Below are 23,441 nucleotides of genomic sequence, written 5' to 3'. Positions count from 1 at the left end.
CAAGTAGTTTGCTTTTCATTACTATGCTACAGGTTGATTTATTCAGTTGCAAATTTATGGTTGTCATAGCGTTCTAGTGAGAGTACACACCTTAGTTATAATTTTCCCCCCATTCTTTAATTGCTCTGATTCAGATATTCCAGAACAGAATTCCAATGAGTTGTTGCTTTCCACTCAGAATTGCTGATTTAATATTAACCAGCTCCTAATAAAGCATTCACCGAGTCACAGATTCGAAGCACACATCTCAATAATAAAAACAGCATGAAATCCCATTATTTTGCAGCGCGTTGCAGCTTATTAAGATTTCATCCCCCCCCCCCCCAAGCATTATGTCGCATGAATAGCACATTTGAAAACAAATGGCTTCATATCTCCAAGTTTGTAAATTAGATCTATATGCATGCGTTTTTGTAATTTGTAATGTTCTTATTTTAAAATAAATCATGTTCTTAGCTTATTGTACGTTATATGCAATATGCAATTTATATGTTATTATCATCGAAAATTAGTGCCGCGCATTTGTGAAGATGAAAATGGTGACATTATTATGAAAGTTTATATTCAACACGAAGAGTATATATATATATAACTGTTGTATTTTCCCCCTGCGTTTTCCATGCTAGAACCTATTTCAGCATTGTATTTCCACTAAAGCCGTTGATGTATTTTGAGATGCTTCCCATGCGGGTTCCATACAGATAAAGATAAGACTTGATGAAAATCACTATTACGCTTTTTCGATGCTGTGCATTGATATCCTGCTTTTTCGATGCTGTTCATTGGTCATATACTGAAAAATTGCTTCTGGGGGGGCCGGTACGAAGCGGGATGTTCATATTATTATAGTATACAAAAACTCTCTGTCTTTTGTTGTCTAGACTGTGTTTTTATACAACTTTAAGAGTGTGGTCTACCAGTATAAAGCAGACCCTGTTTAGAGTGGTACGCTTTGTTTTATTTGTAAAATGTTTCTTTTATTAAAAAATTTGTTCACTTCCTTGTTTTTGATTGAATGAGTACTTTTTTTTTTTTACTTTTTACATTTTATCGAAAAGACTGTAAATTCATAATAAACTACACAATTTCAACTGAACTCTACATTTGTTATTAAATTGGAAAGATTTGGATTCGAGTTCGGCCTAGCACACGAGGATATTTGTAGGGCATTTCAGCTGAAAATGAGTTAGTTGGGTCATATACAGAGAGTGTATATTTTTGTATGTCGCCAATCATTATTGACTACTCCATTCTCTATCGCAGATTCAGTCTGGTGTTATGCAATACGATTTTCCTATAGGCTTCCATGAAGACGCTCCACATTCCTCAGAACTTCTGAAATATGGGTTCATCCGGTCACCACCTGTCAACAGTCAAATATAAAACTCGGCAAACTAGATTTTCTTCATCCTTCTACTCTATTCTTGGAAATAACTTAATTTCTTCAGTATCACCTACGCTTATCCAACTGTTATTCAAGAAAAATATCAGTAATTTACATCTTTCTTCTCAACTTTAAAAAAGTTATTCCCATTGATACAGTCCAAGAACGGCAGATATTTGACGTCAGTTTATGGTTAAAGCCGCAGCCAGCTTAACTATGAAAACCAAGGCTTCATCATAGACCAACTCGTGAAACCAGATTTCACGAGTTGGTCTGTGATGGTTTTCTAAGCAATTATCCTTCTCTCGTTTTTTTTTTTTTTTTACAGTATTGGTTACCGCTCTATTGATAAACGCAAACTATTTGTTTTGGCAGGAAAAACAAAATTCATTCAAACTTCGTAAGCTCTTTTTATGATAATCCTGCCTACGATAGATTGTGACCTTATTGCACATTAGTGCTATGTGTGGGTAAGTGGTAAACAGTCAGGAAATCCTATCTAAAAAAAACAAAAAAAACATGGATCATGTAACTAGATACTTTAATTATTCAATAAAGTACGGCCACAGTGGCCACTGCTACTTATAATGTTATTTCCGTTTTCTGTGCATTTTTATGCGATTATTTCGTCCCATTTTTCATTTCTCTTGCTTGCTGTAATTTGCATTTGTGTTTTGTCCTCGATGGATCGGTTTTAAAATTTTCATATTCTATATTTAAAAAAAAAAGATCATAATCCAAAAAAAAAAAAAAAAACGAAATATAAATTACTCAGATTATTAATATTTGCTTCTGTGACTTACATACAAGAACTAAGGCTATTCTGAGTTGTGTCGGTCACTTGTACTCTATTCAGTTTATCTGTTTGTAGGAGGCATAGTCGATTTTCGTGAGATGAAAAAGAAACCAGTAGGTCTGCACGAGACTTTTAATTCAGCGTTTGTTGAAAAGGCGTAAAAAGAATTGCTTCGTATGATGACACAATAATTCGAACCCGGATCTTACCAACAAGGTAACATGTGTCATTTTAGACTGCCCCCATGGAGAAGAAACTTCAACTTTTTATATATTAACACGCGTTTGGAGAAGCATTAACATTTTTTATCGCGAAAGTTTTAAATTTACAAAAGATAAAATGACTAGGGCGTGTTTCTCTTCTTTAATAGGTAGTCTGCATCAAAAAATATGAGTTTTGTGTCTTTCTTCGCTCCGTTTTAGGTTTTCGTTACAACTCTAACGACTGTTTCTAAGTTGTGATCATGCATCAGTGACAAGTACAGATGATTTTATTAGGTCTAGACGTGGCATTAAATTCCTTTATTCGCTTGAGCTCTTCGAACAAGCAGGGGCGATTGTAAAAAGGAGAGGCGCAGTTTGGCAGATCTCCACCAATCTACTGCATTGACCATGCCATATAATTATTATAATAATCTCCTTGCAGACAGCGACAGCTTAAGTGTATTAGAAACGTATTTCGTTTTCAGAAGCTGCTGAAGTGTGTACATTGCATTAATCGATGTGTTGGCTTTTTTTTTTTTTTTTACAGGTATTAGAAGAGAACTTCTACTACACGAAGCAACTATCAAAAATGATGTGGCCCTGGTCAAACGACTACTGGAAGGGAAAGTGGACATCAACGCTAAGAGTCACGTAAGTTTTTTTTTTAATTATTTTTTCCACTTTGTGTAAATATTGACTTCACTTAACGTATTATTCGCTTTTATATTTTATTTATCTCTAATAATGTTATATTTGCCAGTTACAAAACAGACAGAATGAAAATTCGGTGTGCTTTTCGATCGATATGAATTTGAGTGTATAGGAAGATTCTAAACAAATTCACGATAATACATGGGAAAAGAAAGAATGCTATTTCGGAAGACATTCAGCTAGTGTCAGATTTTGTCCATTTTTTTACTTGCAATTGTTATGAATGCATCTAACAATGAAGAAATATGTTTAGACACAGAGTCTGTCTGATATAGAAGTAACAACGTTGTTCCTACCGGAAAATCAGGTTTTTCTTCCTGCAAAACAAACAAACTAGCCAGAAGAATAGCCGCAATTAACACACATGATAATCTATTCCTCTTATAGCCTTAATTGTTTTGACCATAATTAAAAAAATATCCGATACATATAGAATTTAGGTACTGAAAAGTAAGATTGTGTGTGTGTGTGTGTGTGTGTGTGTGTGTGTGTGTGTGTGTGTGTGTGTGTGTGTGTGTGTGTGTGTGGTCTTTACTGAAATAGAATCCTATCCATGTATCGTAGATCAGGTACATTTTCATCTCAGTAGCTGTCGATGAACAGAGTCGCCAGATTGGGAGGAAACGCAAAGAAATCCACAGGAAGCGAAGAAAATGCGTTTATTTTTTGTTTCTTAAAAATGCATGGTTTGTTGTGTTTCATAAAAATTAGATATCTGGCCGATCTATTTTGAGAAGCACGATAACTAGTGATTGGTGTCTATAGCTCTTTTGAGATGATTCGTTGCTGTTTTTTTTTCTTTTCGATTAGGAATAAATTTTATAGTTTTTTAAGAAAAAGAAGATTATGCTGCACTGAAAATGCGGTAGTGCATTTGAGTCTTCGGTATTTCGATTTTGCGCAATGTGAAATCACTACTTCTTGATAATTTCGTCGTACGGATGATTCTAGCAGTTCTGTTCTCCTGATATTAATAATTATATTAAGATTTGTAAAAGGTTTTATCTGCAGAAACAACTCGCATATGGTTGCAAAATTGAAACTCGAATGCAAAATATATTGGAGAACGCTGAACGGAAATATATTAGAGAATAAGTGAACAGATACTCTCACCCAGTGAAGAAATACACGATTTTAATCTTTAGAGAATAGTAGATAGTAAGAACTCCCAGCAATAATTAAGTGAACTAGTAGTGATATTTTCCTCTTTGATGTGAAACGTTTACCAAAGAAGCAACTATGAGTTTCGTGTTTCTCCGTCTGCCTGTCTATAATATGCATATAAAAGTTGTACAGTTGTATTTTAAATCTTTACTAAAATTTGTCTAGTCATCTCCACAGTAGTTTAATTTGGACTATTTTTATTCTCCAGATTTTTTTAAAAAAATCGGAATTGTACAAAATTAAATGTTACGAACAACAAAGTAATCCGAATTTATTGGTCAGACCGACTATTACTTTCAACTATATTCAACGCGTTAGTATATATCAATTCTCATTGCATCGTTTTTCGATTAACTGTACACTAAATAGATGAGTGTTTTGTTTTAACGGCCGAAGCAACGAATACTACAAGGCTAGTGTATTATGTCTAAATTGCATGTGTTCTGTCGGATAAATGAAATGGATAAATTAAATTGACATCAATGCAGCAATTAAGTGAAATTGCATGAAATAACAAATACAATGGCTTTATGAATAAAAATGGGGAAGTGGCAGAAGATTTAGGGAGAGTTTACACGAGTTGACTGAAATAGTTTCCAATTTCACTGATAACCCTGACCAATTGAGGGGAAGGGTATTAGCACTTTTAGGTTTTGCCGATAATTAAGCGATTATCTACTTTGGAAGATTAACCCCTGAAAGCAAAGCGTCATCAATAACACTGACTGACAGATATCAAAAAGTGGTATACGGGGGATCTGAGTCTGCAAGGCTTAAGGTAACCAGTGGTGTACCACAAGGATCAGTGCTTGGTCCACTGTTATTCAATCTGTACATTAATGATATTGGGAAGGATTTGACAAGCGACATACAGTTATTTGCTGATGATGCAAAGATAGGGAGGATAATCAGGAATGCTGCTGATATGCAGTCTTTGCAGAATGATTTGAATAGGCTGGAATTGTGGGCATAGGAAAATGGATGTCACTTCAATGTCAGTAAATGTAAAGTCATTCACTTCGGCGTGATTAGATATCCAATGTTGTCTTATATTGGTGGGATTAGGCTAGAAGAAACTGATGAAGCTAGGGATCTTGGAGTGTTAATAGATAGGAACAAACATGACTATGGTCAGTCAGGCCTGGCTGACCATGTCTTGGATACAACCCATAGGATCTCATGGAATAAAACCACTATGCTCCACCACAGGAAATTCAAAAAAGAGAGAGACTGTTCTTAGAATCAGCAGCAGCGCTCAGGAATCAACCAAATCTCAACAAATATGGTTGCATTAAGCTTCCTAAGATTTGGGAAACGCTTATCACCAGATGTCCCACTTTACATTCCAGGCTACCTACAACCGCCCTTAGAGGACGCTCCACCTAGATAGGACTTTAGTGTCACCCACGTGGTTGGGCTTAGTATTGTTTGTTATTTGCTTTTATGTTACATTATTTTTTTTTGTAATCCCTGAAGATGTCTCATTTACTGAGACGAAATATATAGGAAGTATTAAATTCTGTTTTAATCCTTTCTGAGTGCTGTATACAATCCATTAAGCCCCCCCAATATGATGTCCTCACAGCACTTAAGCCTCTACACACATGGGTAATAGATAGGAAGTTGAAGTTTAGGGCCATGCGGCAAAGATTGCAAATACAACTCAAAAGATAATTGAAACGCTGGAACGAACGTTCACATGTAAAGATAAGGATGTTATTTTGCCTCTTTACAAGGCCTTGATAAGACCTTACTTGGACTATTGTGCTGAGGTCTGGTCTCCTGGATTCCGTTGTAATTCTGATATATTGGAGAGAGTACAAAGGCAAGTGTTAAAAATGATAACAGGATTGTGGAATGCTGATTATGAAGAGAGATCGAGAATTTGTAGACTGCAGACAATAGCAAACAGGAGAAAGAGGTGTGATATGATTGAGACTTACAAACTGCTGAAAGGGTCATACAAGATTTCAATTGATAGGATTTTTCAATTTATGGAGGGTGGGGAAAGGACGAGAGGGCATCCTTGGAAGCTGAGAATGAAGGCCGCCAAGAAGGGTGTAAGGGCTAGATTTTTATCTCAGAGGGTAGTGCGTGATTGGAATGGATTGCCATTGGATGTTGTGGCGCAAACAGTGTGAATGAATTAAAAAATAAGTATGATAGCTGGTGTGTGTGTGTAGTATGTGGCCTCCCTCGATGAGTTTCTGACTCGCTGGAGGTCTCTCTTAATAATAATAATAATAATAATAATAATAATAATAATAATAATAATAATAACACAAGTTCAAGTTCACAAGTTTATTTATTGGAAAATAAAAAAAAAAACTTTACGAGAAAGAGTCTTAATAGGCTTAAGTAATAGAAAACAACTCAAATATTTACTGCAATGGTTCAATATAAACCAAACATTTGCAAGAGCAATATATTATACTATAATACTATAATATTATAATATGGTCCAAATTTATTCAATATACATTTAATATATTTATACTATAAAAGCAATTTTAATAAAACAAAAGGCATATTTGCAAATCATTTTAGAAATTTAGAAATTTGTAACTTCACATATGTATAACTTACATTAGTAATCCGTATGTGATATATCTTCAATACACCTTTAACATACGACTCAGCGAGGACAAAGCGCTGGAGGATGGCAATAATACGCTAACCGGTTGTCATCATAGCAAACTAGTGGAAATCAGGGAGTGGTTGGTCTAGAGGACGAGAAGAAAGGTCTTCCAGAAATAAAGTGGAAATCTGTGATTCCGAATATTCCATTGTAATTTTAGATTCATTGTGACATTTCCGAAAAAGACTTTAAATCCCGTTAAACCGAAAACATTTTCGTTTACGTAAATTGAACGAATTAATATTTTTTCGGTCGTTATGACAAGTACACTCAGTTGACTTAAAAATAGCTCGAACAGAAAATTGCAGAGAAAATCATATGCAAAAATATCTTATTCGTGTGAAGACACGAGGATGGTCATTTTTTATCTTTGAATAAGCCGTGCATTTCTTCGTGTTGCCATGTATGTAGTAGAAAACTGTCCACTTGAACAATAAGTAACAGTTTTTGCAAGAAAAAAAATCGATTTCTGTGTGTGTTTGTGTTATGAAGTACAAATATCAAAACACCTGTGATCAATAACAGGGCAATGGCCTATTGGATGATGACAGCTGCATTATTCTCAGTACATTACACTATCACTCTTTCTTTTACTTGCTTTTCGTGATTAATTTAGTTTGAGCGATATTTTCATGGCGTAAATCTCCCTAAATTTTTGTTTATTAATCAGTGTCTGTTATATTATTCTAAATAGAAGCATGATCTGCAAACTCACCCAGAAATGTTCGTCCACACACACCACTTTAAAATAGATTTACATGATGCATTTTAGATTAACCAATGACTACTCACTCTTTTCCACTTCAGAATCTATCATATAGGATAAACTTCTACTGCACAGTTTTTTTTTTTTTTTGTAGATATTTTCATATACGTTTTATTTTTCATTGCACGCTTGCATGAATTAAATAACTTTCTTAGTTTTTTATTTTGTTAGATCGCGAGCAAAAACAAATAACTATTCTCCCTAAATTTTGTAAAAGTCGAATTTTTTAGCAGATTAATTGTTTTGTTAATTAGCCACTTACTCGTTTTCATTTCTGTACTTTTTCGGTCTAAGTAAAAAAAAATGCAGCAATCTACTAGTCCTGCGATGTAGCAGTCCAATTTATTACTCTGTCAGATTACCGTGATTATAATTTCAAACAGCTGCCACATTCTACATGACTCATCTCAACCTTTCAGTCTCCATTCCATGTGAGAGATTACTCACGCAACGTAAATCGATAGACATCAATATGTTGCAGCTTCGAAGACGCGTTTGGAATACAAAATTCATCAATCAGTGGTTGTTTTCCAACAAGACGAAAATGCAGGCAAATATACTAATATACACAATTTGTATTCTACACCAGCACTTTCAAATTGAGCTTGCACTAATTCTAAATTATGCAGTGATAAAAGACGTTTTAATTTTCAGCATGCTGGATATCTTTTTAGTCATTATGTACCAATATTGAACACTCGCACGCACGCACGCACGCACACGCACGCACGCACGCACACACACACACACACACACACACACACACACACACACACACACACACACACACACACACACACACACACACACACACACACACACACACACTGTTTCGGCAAAGATATCAACGAATTACCCAATTCTTATCATATAATGAAACAAATGAACAACTCACCTTCAATTGAAAAGTCTTGATTATAGGTTCATCCGTCCTGGAAGAGGTTATTCCAAACAAGATCTTCCCAAAGCAACGTTCTTTCTGACATCAAAGTTAAAAATTAGAATTAGATTGTTTTAGAATTAAACAGTTTTCCATACACACAATTCAGGCATAAACCTTTCGGGAAATGTATTAATGTATTTATATTATTTTCAAAAATATGTGAAAATATTTTCTACTGAATTACTTAATAATATCAAAAATCGTGTACATGACTAACAACATATCAATGTACTACATATTTCAAGGCATTGCTAACTGCAGATTAATGCCAGCCCGGAGATAGATACCCTGCATAGAAATACATGATGTCATGTTAACTAACCCAGAAGCGTACTCTAATAAAGGTTAATACAATTCTTAGCAGTGAATTCTTAAATAATGAACGAGCTTTTAAAAGCAGAAGAAACTAAGGAAAATAAAAATTAGAATGAAAATAATGAAAATTAAACTTTACTTAAATTTCAGAAGAGAGGAGTGAAGAAAAAACAAACGTTGTAACTCATTATGTAAAGAAATATAAAAGTCTGTTAATCAAGAACTTCTAGTTGTTAATGCTCTTGCGTCAAGAAAAGCGCGAATGTTGTTTCAAAAGAGAGCTGTCTCATTAAAGTAAAATTTCGAGGTTTTTTTTGTTAACAATGGATTTACTTTTTATTAATAAAGCATTCTCTATATATAAATATTGATTGATTTTTTTCTCGTCGAGTGTACTGTTAAAGACGAAGCAAACATAAAAGCGTGAGCTAGTATGAAAACGATTAACATGCTGTACCTAGCTGTTCCTGAAATGCGTGTTGTCTCGAAAGATTTTGTGCAGCAAGATTCTTAAAATGTGTAACATAGCGAAGATTGATGAAGTTAAATTCATTATTTCAGTTTAGAATACAACGAAGTAATGAATTTTGAATGTGTACTTTACATATATATTCAAATTTACGATAACAAAATTAAAATCTGGCTAGCTATCTTTGTAGTTTGTATTATTCACTTCCCATAAAATGTGAATCTGTAGTCGCACACACAAAAAACTGTTATAACAGCCGTATGTTGTAATTAAAAAAAAATGATGACAAAATGGAGTAACTTCTTTTTACTGTCATTTTAAATGTTGTCTTAATAGCTACTTTGATTTTTTTTTTTCATCGCTATTAGGTGTTTAGGTGTTCACTTTCAGTCTCTGTTAATAAACAAGGACTGAAATGCTTAACATAATTAGGAACGAAATAAAGTTTGAGCGTAAATGGGAAAAAAAGTTATTGCATGACTGCGATCTTAATCAAGATGCACATGTTAACTTATTTGTAATTCAATATATATAGTTAGTTAGTTTTTCTAATTAGAGATCTCCTCTAAAATGGAACACTTGTAATTTGTGTTAATTGTGAATTATCATTTAAAGTTAATCACGAGCTTTTATTAGCTTTATAATAAAAAATGGAACAGAAATTATATTTTGCTTTGTTTATGTTTGCTAGGTACACTAAACTGTCCATATAGTTTATGTGGAAGTAATATAAACGTAGAAATAGCATTATTTCTTTTTATCTTTTTTTTTTTATTAAGAACACTCCTCTTTCTCTTCTTCTTTGTGTTTTCAGTAATAATTTTGACTTCGACTTTCTATGAGTGGTCGTAGTCCAGCAATAATTATGAAATCGCTATCACCAGTTTACAATCTCCAAACTGGCTATTTCTACTAATTGAAACCCTTTCTTTAAAAGGGTTTTAAACATCACTTTCTAGTTGTCCTTAAATCCATGCATATTATTTTATTTATTTTTGTTTGTTTCTGTTTCTTTTCTTAACTCACTAGTTCTGTTTTGTTGTCGAAAATATTGCGTTTTACAGTTCACAACCGAATTATTTCAGTTTCACATTTTTTTCACCTGTTGATTATTCCTCTTCTATATCGATTTTAAATGTGTCTATTCTGAAAATAAACACTTCTTCAATCTGTATTCCACGTTTTAGAGTGTGTGTGTGTGTGTGTGTGTGTGTGTGTGTGTGTGTGTGTGTGTGTGTGTGTGTGTGTGTGTGTGTGTGTGTGTGTGTGTGTGTGTGTGTGTGTGTGTGTGTGTGTGTGTGTGTGTGTGAAACCACTACCGGACACTTACACTTATCTCGTTTGGTTTATCTTGTCGTAAGTATTCAGCGTGCCCACAGTGCCACAACAGAAATAATTAAGGAAAGGGAATTATTTAGTACATTTCAAAGTACAGGAATGTTTACTCCGGAACACATAAATGTTCATTGCGAGAATAGCGATATTTAAAATAGACAGGGGCAAACTATTACTATTTAGCTTTCTGGAAACCATTGTATGAACCAAACTCTAATTTAAGGTGATGGATATTCATTAACAGTTTGTCAACCTTTGGCTTTGAAAGGATTAGACTTGACAGGAGTTAACCTCTGTTATTACGTTCTGCAAAACAGATCTGAACCCCAGAGAAACCAAATAATCTCTCGGTCAAATATATCAGCATAATGTCGAGGGCCCAATAATAATTTCGAGAATCATAGTCCGCTATAGTGTTAGGAGATTTACTTAATATTAGTTAGGAAACATTATTCTGCACATATTATCCAGCGGACCAGTGAAGCTCAAAGTTCGTACACGGCGATGATTGTAATAGTTTATACTTAGATAATCCAATTCTCCTACTCTAGAGACTAAACATGACAATTATTCAAGACACTTCAGACCTCTAATAAATAAAGTGATAGTCACATCCCGAGCAATAAAATTCATACTACGTCATACCACCTAAAACATATCACCAGGCTGGCTTCAGTCTTGTATATATAAATAAATATACTAGGGGCTCTCCCCCTGGCGCCTACGGCGCCCAACTCCCCCCCCCCCCCCGTGTTCCGGACTGGTAGGCCAGTTCACAGCACGCGCGCGCGCACACACACACACACACGCAAATTATAAAGATAGACAGATGACTGAAAACACGAAATATCTCACTACAGAATTGCCAAAGAATGCAACTGTCACATTCACTACTACGTGATTGTTAGAAATTTAGATATATCCAATTCGAATTTCGAAGACTCGAAAGGGGGGAGTCTCCCCCCCCCCCCTGCGCCTATTGCGCCTAACCACCCGAGTTCCGGACCGGTAGGCTGGTTCTCCTTGAATTCTGATGACTCGAATTTCGAAGACTCGAAAGGGGGTTCCCCCCCCCCCCCCCCCGGCACCTACAGTGACCAAACCTCCAAGTTCCGGACCGGTAGGCCGGTTCTCCCCTGAGTTACAAAACGTTTCAAATAACTTGAAAAAAACGTGACACAAAAAGGTGACGGAAAAACGTTACACAAAAAGAATTATCATTTTATATATATATATATAAAATATATATATATATATATATATATATATATATATATATATATATATATATATATATATATATAAATTCGACAGTATGTTTCGAATTCCTGCTTTAAAAACGAACTGTTATTGCCACTAACGTGTGATGATGATTTAACCCTTCAGTTGTGTCCAATTCTTGGTAACTTAGGAGGCAAGTGCTCTTGCCACAAAGTTTCTGGTGAAATTTTTATGGGGGGGGGGGGTTTAACCACTATCTCCCAAATATTTCATCCGGGCTTCGGGACCAGCATATAGCTGACGAATCAGGTCTATGGGCTGAGTCGAAGTATTCATAGCTGTAAATCTTGGTGTGTGTGTGTTCACGGGGCTGGTTTGCCTGTTCTGAGGAATGAAAAACCCGACTTTCCTGTGCACTAACATGTAGACGACTTGAAATTTGTCTTTCCTTTGGTAATAGATGGGATTGATTCCTATCCAAGACGCGAAGAACCTTTGTAATACTTTTCAAGTAAGGATAGATTAGCTGGTTTCATACAGAGAATGCAGACCCCCCACACACACACCCTCTTGATAAATGGGAAAAAATCGCAGAACCCATTCAACTGATTGAATATACTGGGTCTTTGTTTCTTCATCCGTAATTTGAGAAAGATGAACTGCAACCTAAACACTGAAAACAGATACTAATGTAGTCTGAATATGATAAATGATGCCAGTATCACGCAATAAGTAATACCATTCATGCATTCCGTTTGTGATTGAGATAATGAGCTTCTATTTTCCAGATGGATGGAAGCTACACGTTCCATTTGATCTCTCTCCCCCTCTCCTTACAAATCAATGATGGCAATCTCTTATGGACAGTAATACACAACAAGTATTTATTTCATTATGAGAAATTTAAAATCTTTGGCTGGAACAAATGAGCAAAAATATCACATCTTCTTGCCGCTGTAGATATCAAGAATCATCACATTAGATTATATAGAAAGACCAGTCAAATTGTCTCGATCTGAACTTGATGCGTCATTAGGAATATTGCTATTATATGATAGTTTATTTCTTTCATACAACTGAGTATAAAAAGAACAATTATATCGCTTTTAACGCTCAGGACACGTTCCAGACGAATGATCTCAAATAGAGGGGTCATTATACCATCGCACGTATATAGCGTTGCGACATTTTTCACATTTCGAAATTAGAATGCGCATGCATACTTGATATCTTATATATAATGTAAGCCATGACGTTACTGTTTGACAAAGCAAGCGAACACAATACACTCTTTTCGCTGACGTACCCAAATGTTTTTGTTTAGTGGTGCAACAGGTTTAGTTCTACAGTTGAACATTTTAATGCCAATTTCAAATGATTTTAATGCAAGATTATTGGTGTAAAAATTAAATTATTTACAAAGTTAACGACGTGGTCAATTATGCAGAAATCAAGCTTCGTAATAAAAAGTTGGCTTAACTAGACAAAGAGACCGAGGTTTTCAGTATGGAACATTTAATTTTTTTTTTATATATATATATGAGAAATTCTTATGCGTTCAATACCACTGAAACAGAAACACTGTAAATCGTCTTACTGTTACTATCAAACTACTTTGACAAAAATTCAAACTAAAATTTGCTATAAAGATCCTGGCATTGATGACGTTTTTGTTATCAACAAACATAAGCGCCGGTAATGTTCTTCTTCCAAAAACGAAAAAAAAAAAAACTTTTAATGGTGTCATACTTTGAATTATATATTATCCTGCAGCGATATCCGCACAATTAAGATCTTAAATGAAGAAGAAACAAATCTTGCAAAAATAGTTAAGAACATAATATCATAACAGTGTTCAACCCTTTTATCAGGATGAGATCGTTACTCCCATTCGTAAAATCTTGACATGGCTCATTAAAATATCCAGATATTTACCAATTATGGTGAAAGCGCAGGTCCTCTTACATGGACAGAACAGAAAAAATCTACTGAGCAACGCATTGAAAAACACATCAGCGATACTGAATACCAAAGAAAGGAGGCCTCAGCTTTGTCATTATACATCATCGCTTCTGTCCCACAAGATGAAGACACCTCAGCAATGGGGCATCAAGTGTTAGGTATAAGTTTGAACTATTACACCGCTGCTATAATATAAATGAGAGAAGAATTTGGTAATCCTTAGAAGTAGCTTTGGATCCAAAACGCCTAAATAAAGCCCTAGTATCAACTTGTTGGAATGCATACTAGCCATAGGATGCATTCCAACAAGTCAGTAGCTCAGTCAGTATAGACGAAGCCCTTTGGTTGGAAATACCTGGGTTCGATTCCCATCAGTGACGTGAGGAACCTTTATCTGGTCTCTTTCGACTGAGTTAGCCGGTCTTATACGGAGGAAGGGGGGTTTTTCCGAGAAACTCGGGTTTTTCGTCCTCCAGCACAGCCAAACCGCCCAGTGAATACACATGGATTACAGTCATAAATACGTCCCAGCCATATGCCGGTCCCGAGCCCGGATAAAATTGGGAGGGAGGGGGAAGCACTGGTGAATTACCCTGTAAAAATCTCACCAGGGATACTTTGTGGGCAATGCCTACAAAGTCACCCGGTCGGAAACGACTGAAAGGAAAACACCATAACTAACCTAACACTTGTATGTGAATGCATAAACACCTACAACGTGCTCGACACAATGAGGCTCACTATTAGAAATATTTTTAAAATCATTAGATTCTTTTATAAATACGTTGCGAATATCGTCAAGAGAAAATATTGAATTCAATATGTTACCTTTAAAACAAACTACTACGATATTTTATATAAGAAATTTATTTTTATTTTTTGAGATGTGAAATGAAACTATACTCAACAAAGAGCAGGAGATCTAGTTTATTTCTCTTTTATAGCTGCCGCACAATAAAGTCCTAGTGTAATAATCATATGGTGATATCATTGTGTCTTTAATTGAAAGAAATGATTAAGAACATACTAGTTAGCTCATAGTATGTTCCTAGAGTGTATCACTAATAATGTACAAGAGTATGCACTTCTGGGGTCCTAGGAATATTTTACGTTGTAGGATAATTGAGACACCTGTTAGTGATGTCAAGCTCGTTTCAGAATAAAAAACGCAAGTTGTGAAGAAATTTCACGAAATTTCACATTGAGTCAGAAGACTCATCGCGGGAGACTCCAACTATCCACACAATATCAATCATACCTCTCCTAACCCATTGACAGAGGAAGCACTTACAACTGACTCTGGCAACTCATTTCACTCGTTCACCACTCTCCAACCAAAAAATCTAGTCCTCACACCCTTGTTAACAGCACTCTTACTTAATTTACAGGGTTGACCTGTTGTTCTTACACCACTATTCCACTGATGAAATATTCCGTTTGCGTTAATCCTATAAAACTCTTTTAGTGACGTGTCAATTTTCCCTCTTATCCGCCTATCAACCAACTTCTGCAATCCACCAACTCTTAATCTGTCAATGTAGGGAGCATTCCTCAGACCACTCACCAATTGGGCATTCGCCTCTGCATCTTTTCTACCATTCCTCATCTGGAAAAAATCCAAGCGACCCTTCTTCTTTATCTGTGCATGTTAGGGTATTCTTCAATAGCCAAGCAATCCTATGAGCTCCTTCGAACACTTTAACAATATGCCATCTGAACTTCACCCAAGTACCTGGCCCAATCAATATTCTGGAGTACAGTTCAATCAACGTAGCACACAGCCTGTAATCTTTTGGTCCCAAAATGCATAACTTGACACTTTTCCATATTAAACTGACATCCATTATCTTGTTCCCATACTGCCAGCTTATTTAAATCATTCTGCAAACGCTCTACATACTCGTATGATTTCTTCATGTCTACTATAATGGAACTATGTGATTATACATATATGCTATATCATGTTTGGTTAACGTTTAAAATATTTTGCAATATAAATCATGTCATAGATTAAAATACTTATTTCTCTTTAGAAATAAGTATTTCTAAAGAGAAATTCTATAAGCACAAAATTAGAAGTCGGAACTATTTGGTGTCATAAACTTTAATCAGATAACCAACTTTAAAAGGAAAAAAAATCTTCACGACTATTCTACATATATATTATTTTTATTTTATTTTTGATTGTGATAGAACAGAGAATTTGGGGGAAAAATGGCAGTTACTATTTTTGTAGAGGGTTGTATGTAATAATATAAAAGCAGAAAGGCAATCATGCTTTGATTGCCTTTCTGCTTTTATATTATTATATTAGAATCATGTTCTAGTTTAATGTATGTTTCCATAGAAACATTCATAGAGACGTATAAACACGCTGCGCTGTTATCTATCTTTTCAAACAAGTAACTTTTCTCGTGCCAGTACCATTTTTCGGTATGTACTTTTTGAATTCTCCAAGTATTTGTCTAAAAAATATCTAATTTTCTATTTGCTAATACATTCAAATACAAGAAACGTTGGTCATTTTATTTAAAAAGCTCAACAGAAAGGAAAATATAAACAAAATGTTCTTCTATATTAGCATCAAAGTGAGTTTGCTGTTGTAAAACATTGCATCTTTATTAACAATGCATTGTTTCTTAGTAAATACTCAGTATAAAATTAAGAAAAAATCGGAAAATGTAGCACTTAATAAAGTGCTTGATTCTTCAGTAGCCATCTTTGATGTCCAAAATCTACTTTTGTCTCGAATATCCTGGAATGCAATTTAAGAGGAAAAACTACTCTTAAATATTAAAAGTATTCAATAAATCTCAATTTTCCTAGATCAAAGTTGGGACCACTTGAACACTACTGCTGAGATTATTTTCATTGTAATATTGAGGATACACCAAGATTTTGAAAATACGTATTTTCTTTTCATAACGATCTATATGTGCTAAGTTATGCATTTCAAAAAATCATATAACGTATATCACAAGTTAGCAATAAATGGGGGGGGGAAGAGAAATGTTATGCAGCAATAACAAACTGTTTTTCAATCTTACCTCATTCCAAGTTAATCTCCAATGTTTTATTTTATCACATCAGATAAAGTAAACCATATTAACAATTTTCTTCGCCTTCGGATTATCACGTTTACTCCATAACTGTCTACCATTGAGGTTGTTTTATACACAATAGTAGAGGACGCTTATTCTGAAGATTACTTATACACAGCAGCGGTATTGAAAGAAAACTTTCTCTTAAAATGACTAAACAAACATACGTAATAACCACAGTAATAAGTTTTAATAAGTAAATATATCATCCTAAGTATCTTAAGGACATCGTCAGTACAGTTAATTCAAACAATACTAGGAATAACATACATTTAGGGCGCACGATTACAATGGAATCCTAATTTGCATGCAGTAGCACGTTATAGAATTAAATTAAACTATATCTGGAGGGAAAAAAGAGATTGCATTAAAATAAGATAACATATATAAAATTATTTTACACAATTTTGTATGGCAATTTCCCATACTTTAGGAATAGCAAGAACGTCATTACGGTTTAGATTTGGTCTGTGAAGTAGGGCTTCAGCGCTTTCTTTATATAAACCTTCATGTTTATATAAAGATCTATGTAGAAGTTTGGTCTTTCTACAATGGATCCTATGGTTTGGGGTTTCAACTCCGTGTTGTGCGAGGCCAGATTTCTGCGGTTTGATAAGACGGATATGGTCTTGATATTCCGAAATGCGTTAATGAACATATCTGCCTGTCTGTCCATAGTAAGACAATTTACAGGAGCATGGAACCTCGTATACGCCAGGTAGCATCAGAGGTGAGAGTTTGTCTTTAGGAAAAAGTAAAAAGTTATAGATTTGGTTGATTGGTTTGTAGGTAGTAGCAAGTTTGTATTTCTTCATAATTTTTGAAAGAAGTTCGGAGATGCCTTTGACATAAGGTATGGGAATCCTATGGGATCGTTCTTGTCTAGGTTGATGTGTGGGGAAGTGACGTATGATTTTTTGAGTTGTATTAAGATTGTATCCATTTAGTATGACTGTATTTTTGATTATTTCCATTTCTTGGTTTGGAGATTCTTCAGAGGAGCAAAATCAGTGTGCTCTGGTTACTAATGATTTAATGATGCCAGATTTTTGAGATGGATGATGAGCAGAAGAAATGTGAATATAGCGACCTGAAAATGTCGGCTTGCGATAGACAGAAGTGGAGATGGAACCATATTCTTTTCTTTGTATATGTAAATCCAGAAAGGAGATACCCTGGGGAGATTCTTTTTCTAGCGTAAATTTGATGCGAGGATGAAGAAGGTTTATTTCATCTAGAAATAGGTGTAGTTCTTGTTCGGAATGACTCCAGACAGCAAAGACGTCATCGATATATCGCAGCCAAATTTTTGGTTTGAGTTTAAGCGTGAAAATGTTTTCTTCAAGGTATTCTAGAAACAGGTTTGCTAAGTTTGGTGATAAGGGAGACCCCCATTGCTGTTCCAATATCTTGCTTGTAAATTTTTTCTTTCCAAGTGAAGTAACCGGACTTAATAACAAATTTGAATAATTCAACAATATCAGATGAAATTTTTAATTAACAAGTCTACCGTTTCCTTATGGGGAATATTAGTGAAGAGGGAGACAATGTCGAAACTAATTAGCATGTCAATTTCCAACATTGAATGTCTTTTATTTTTGTGAAATTCTGAGGCTGAGTGACTTATGTGAGGACGGAGAAGGTTAAATATTTCCTCCTAAGATACTTAAGATGAAATATTTACTTATTAAAACATATTACTGTGGTTATTACATGTGTTTGTTTAGTCATGAATTCTCCACAGGTTTCATTGTACAATAATTTCCCTTAAAATATTTGTTTTCTGCCACCCAAGGGAAATGCATCAACAGAAAGGATTAGTACGTTTCATTAATTGATATATTTGAATCAGTAGTAAACTTCTATAGATTAATTATAAAAGTTTAAATGATGTTGAAATAATTTGTTTCTTTACAGCTCAAATCGAAACTACAAGTAATTAATTTTATAAGATTTCAATAAATGCGAAATTGGGCTCTTTGTAGGCTTTTGCTTATATATAAGTATCGCAGATTTCTGTTTCTCATTTAGACTAAATCCATAAATTAATTGACTTATACGAATAAATCATATTTGAAAGGAGAAACCATTATCAATCTCTTATACCCTTTTTGTTGTTGTTTTTGTTTTGGATTTCTTGAATTGCTATATATTTGCTATTTATATTTGTTTCTGAATTTTCCAATTTATATGAGGTGAATTTGTTTTCAAATTTTATCCCCCCCCTCCAAAAAAAAATAAATAAATTTCACTTTATATCATTTCAGCAAATTGTTTGAATTGAGGGGCTTTGTATAATTTTTTTGTTTCATTATACTTCGGATTATGTATTTTTTTGAAGGCTTATCTTAAGATTAGATTGATCAGAAAATCAAACACAGAAGTATGGTCTTCAGAATGATTTCCATTATTTTTGTGGAGAAAAGGAATTCAGACTCATTCGATACATCTACCGAAAAGGACAAATAACTTCCGTGTAATAGGACTTCTCTCGCTCTCTTTCCTACTTCCTCCCCCCCCCCACTTATCCGCACAAACATGACAAGAATCTAGAATCTGCCAAGATATTAGATCAGAGACTTTTTTCTTTATTTTATCTGATTCAAAACGAATGTATTTTTACCCTGGCGGAATCCTAGAAATAGTTTTCAGGTCTCAGGGCCCTGCATAAAAATAATTATATATATATATATATATATTCATCAAAGCTTGATTTGCTTCCTCAGTCTTAAGAAAAGGCTGGTTATATTCCATTAATTAGAGCCCTACCCAAAGGCCCATGAGTTGTGGAAATACTTTCTGAAAATGAAAGCTGTGCCGAACAAAGCGGCCTTTTGCAGTTGCCCAATTTTTAATCCATCTAACTCGAGTGCTTGTAGATGGTTTTTCAATGTTTTAGGGATGGCGCCTAAAGCACCTATTATTATGGAAACAACTTTCGTTTTCTTTTGACAGAAGTATGAAGGAGAAGAAGGAAATAAATAACAAGTTAATTTAATGGAGCACACAACATGTTTCATCAAAACGACTTCTTCAGGTGTGGTAACACTTAAAAGCAAATTAAAAAAACCATAAAATCTTTGTGCCATTATAATAACAGACTTGTAAACTGAAGTTATGTTTGAATTGTTGTTATTGTCCGTTCTGTATCTAATGGCAGAACTATGTGAATCAGGTAGACTATAACTGAGGTTGCTGTTGATGTGAGAAGGGTCTAGGACAATTTCTTTGGATTCAACTATGCACCGTTCCACTTCATCGTGACAAATATAAACGTTTGATGTTGTGTTCCTATCTACTCCGTGTTTGCGGCCTTCATCTTTTGTGTTCACTGTGAAATAACACGTGACTTGAGAGTGCGCTTGCTCTGATTCTATTGTATGAAATGTCTCTCTGATGTATTGTGTATATATAATACACAATATGGCACAAACATAGTACTAAATAACTACATATATGTAATATATGTACATCCACAACTATTGGTGGAAATCTTAGTCGAATAAAACATCAATGACGGTAGATTACGTGCTCGAAAGGGTACCTTGTCTTTCAAGACAGGTTTCGGAGCGCATGCGAAGGTTCTCTGTCATCTCGAAGAACAAGGGTTGAGACATCTGCTGGACATTATCGCGTACGGCAATGATGACACTATTGCTTCGAGCACTCTTACGGAAACGACGAACAAACTGCTCACAAACATGTCGTAGGCTTGGACTATTTGCTCTATATCAACTCCGTATGAACGAAAATAATGCTCAACAATAAGCATCTTTTCTTCTGACGTCAACATAATTGTTACAGCTAAATGTAATGGTGCAGAATACACGTGCTCTTCTATTAATGTGCATGCAGTCGAACGGCATATGTATATACTGCTTTAAACTATTCACCTTTAAATATCTCGGAATCCAATTAATGCATGTAGCTCTGTAGCTCTGCAAATTATCTGAATTATTGAAGCAACTCTGAGTAGTCCTGAGGTAGTTTTTTCTTGGGTATTCGTAATGAGTTACTGACAAATGTCCGAAAAGTTTGAAAACTTCCCATCAAATGAGGGGAGATAGTCAATATGAGAATATTTCTGCAAAATGAAATTTCTCCTCTTCCACTTAAATAACAGAAAGGTTTTAGAACATCCTTTTCAGCTTTAGATCATTTACAACCAAGTAATGCGAAAAAATATAATATACCAATTTCTTTGGTTTCCATAGATTATGAAGAGCCTCCAATTCAATAAACCTATATAAAATTCTGGATGCTTTAAAACATATAGGAATATACGATATTTATATTAACTCAATATATACGAGAGAGGCTCAGCGGTAATATTTTTAAATGGAAAAGAAAGAGTAGTAGAAATAAAAAGAGAAGTCACATGTGAGACTTAATCTCGCCAAATTATTTGATACAGTCCTTGAATATACTATGAGAAAACTGAACTGGGAGAAAAGAAGATTGCATATTAATGGACCATACTTCAGCAATCTAAGATTCACTGATATCATACTAATAGCAATATCATCAAAATATCAGAACACATGATTATTGGATCAAATCAAGTAAGTATGGAGATAGGCCTGTAAATAAATATGACAAATCAAAAATAATGTATGGTGAAAATACTCCAGAACGAAAAGAAATAAATGAAAGACAGATAGTGAATTTATACAAATATCTAGGAGAAATCATTGCAAACGACCATAAACTTGATAATGAAATTTCAACTAGAATATAACAACAGAATGGAAAGTTTAAAACCATTATAGAGATATATTAAAAGGCAATTTACTAAACTGCGTAAAAGGAACGATCTACAACCAGTCTGTACTCGCAGAGGTAATGATCTACGGTAATGAAACCTGGAGTCTGACTAAAACACAACTAGAGAAACTGAAAACAACATACCAAAACACGGAAAGAGCTAATTTGGGAATAAGACGGTTATATAAAAAGAATAATTCTTGGATCAGGAAGTAAAAAAGGGTAATGGGCATTGCATCAATAATAAAAGGCAATAAATGGCGCTGCGCATGACATGTGATGACAACAGACGGACAAAGAGAACAACAGTTGAATGGGCACCAAGAACTGTTATCAGAAACAGGTAGACCAGAGGTAGGATGGGATGATGAAATAAAAAACATATCGTGGACATTTATGGTGGAGAGATGCACAAGATCGACCAAAATAGAAAAAGCATGGAGAAACATTCGTCTAGCAGTAGAATGAAGAATGTTGTTGTTGTAGTATTGACACTGGAAATGAAAGAAACATTTAAAAGAAAACAAAACCTTCTCTTCGAAATATTTCGAATTTTAAATAAATGTTTTAACTTTGGGGGAAAAGAAAAAATTAAACATGTTAGCAGTTCCTATATCACAACTAGCAACGCACATGAATGCCTGCCTTTCCAAGAGCCTTCCCAAGAGTAGTTCTAGGGTGGAATGTTTTAATATACTGAAACAATTAAAAGGAAATTTTACAATGATATCAGCTAAAGGGAAATTATTGTATCTCATATGAAATATGAAAGGATTTTTACCTTCAGAAATTTTTTTATCTTACAAAATAAGTAAACTCGATGAGAGCGCACACACAACTAACAGACATAATATACTTACCTAGTAGCCCACTTTTCTACAACTACAACTCCAATCAGTACCTGTAGTCTCTGGATCTGCTTCTGCTGCGCGAGTGAGATAACTATTTTACTATTCAACTAATTATTAGGAAAACCCTGCCATCTTCATATGAGTCAGATGAGTCGCCTCCCTGGTTACCACAGTGGTTAGCTTATTCGCTCTCCAACCAATAGGCTGTGGGTTCGAATCCCCCCACTGGGCATGAATGTTTATGAGTATCTTTAGGTGGGAAATGAATTTCATTGCCCGGTGTGAGACCACCTCCTTGATTATATATATAATATATATGAACGAAAAATGCTATAAATAGTGTTTGATTTTGGAGTATTATTCATGTGCAAAATGACATTGTAATGTATTTTCACTGGTAAGAACATATCAGTTTAAGTGATTAGCATATTCTTCTTCTTTAAGTGCTATTTCCTAACGGAGTTCAGCGACCACCATTGCAAATTAACTTCTGTCGTGGCTTCGATTAAGAGCTCTATGTTCAGTTTAGTTCAGTTTTGTATATTTGTCTAGCCATAATATTTTCCTACTTACAGGTTCTCTTTCCGTTGATTTTACCTTCTCGTATTACGTGGAGAATGTTATATTTATGGCTTCTCATTAGATGTCCTAAGTAGGCAGTTTTTCTTCTTTCCAAATATTGATTAATTCTCGATTTTTATTTATTCTTCTCAGTACCTCTTCATGCTTCACCTTTTCTGTCTATGGGATCTTGAGCATTATTCTAAATATCCGCATTTCAAAGGATTCCAGTTTTTTGACTGTATTTGCCTTGAACG

General features: G+C 34.6%; 1 protein-coding gene across 1 annotated transcript in view; it reads left to right on the top strand.

Moving 5' to 3' along the window:
* Positions 1-2,278: 2,278 nt before the first annotated feature.
* The window catches only part of LOC150108606 (uncharacterized), a 271,872-nt gene continuing 250,709 nt past the window's right edge, over positions 2,279-23,441 (top strand). Inside the window, exons 1-2 of the mRNA XM_090390490.1 lie at positions 2,279-2,297; positions 2,931-3,034. Coding sequence (XP_090246616.1) covers positions 2,279-2,297; positions 2,931-3,034 — 123 coding nt within the window. The remainder of the gene's footprint in view (positions 2,298-2,930; positions 3,035-23,441) is intronic.

This window comes from Typopeltis vanoorti, chromosome 3 (genome assembly GCF_054136105.1).
Source record: "Typopeltis vanoorti isolate ZY-2024b chromosome 3, IOZ_Tvanoo_1.0, whole genome shotgun sequence".
NCBI classification, from domain to species: Eukaryota; Metazoa; Arthropoda; class Arachnida; order Uropygi; family Thelyphonidae; genus Typopeltis; species Typopeltis vanoorti.
Note: the sequence above shows the minus strand (reverse complement) of the source record. Positions and strands in the feature narration are given on the sequence as shown.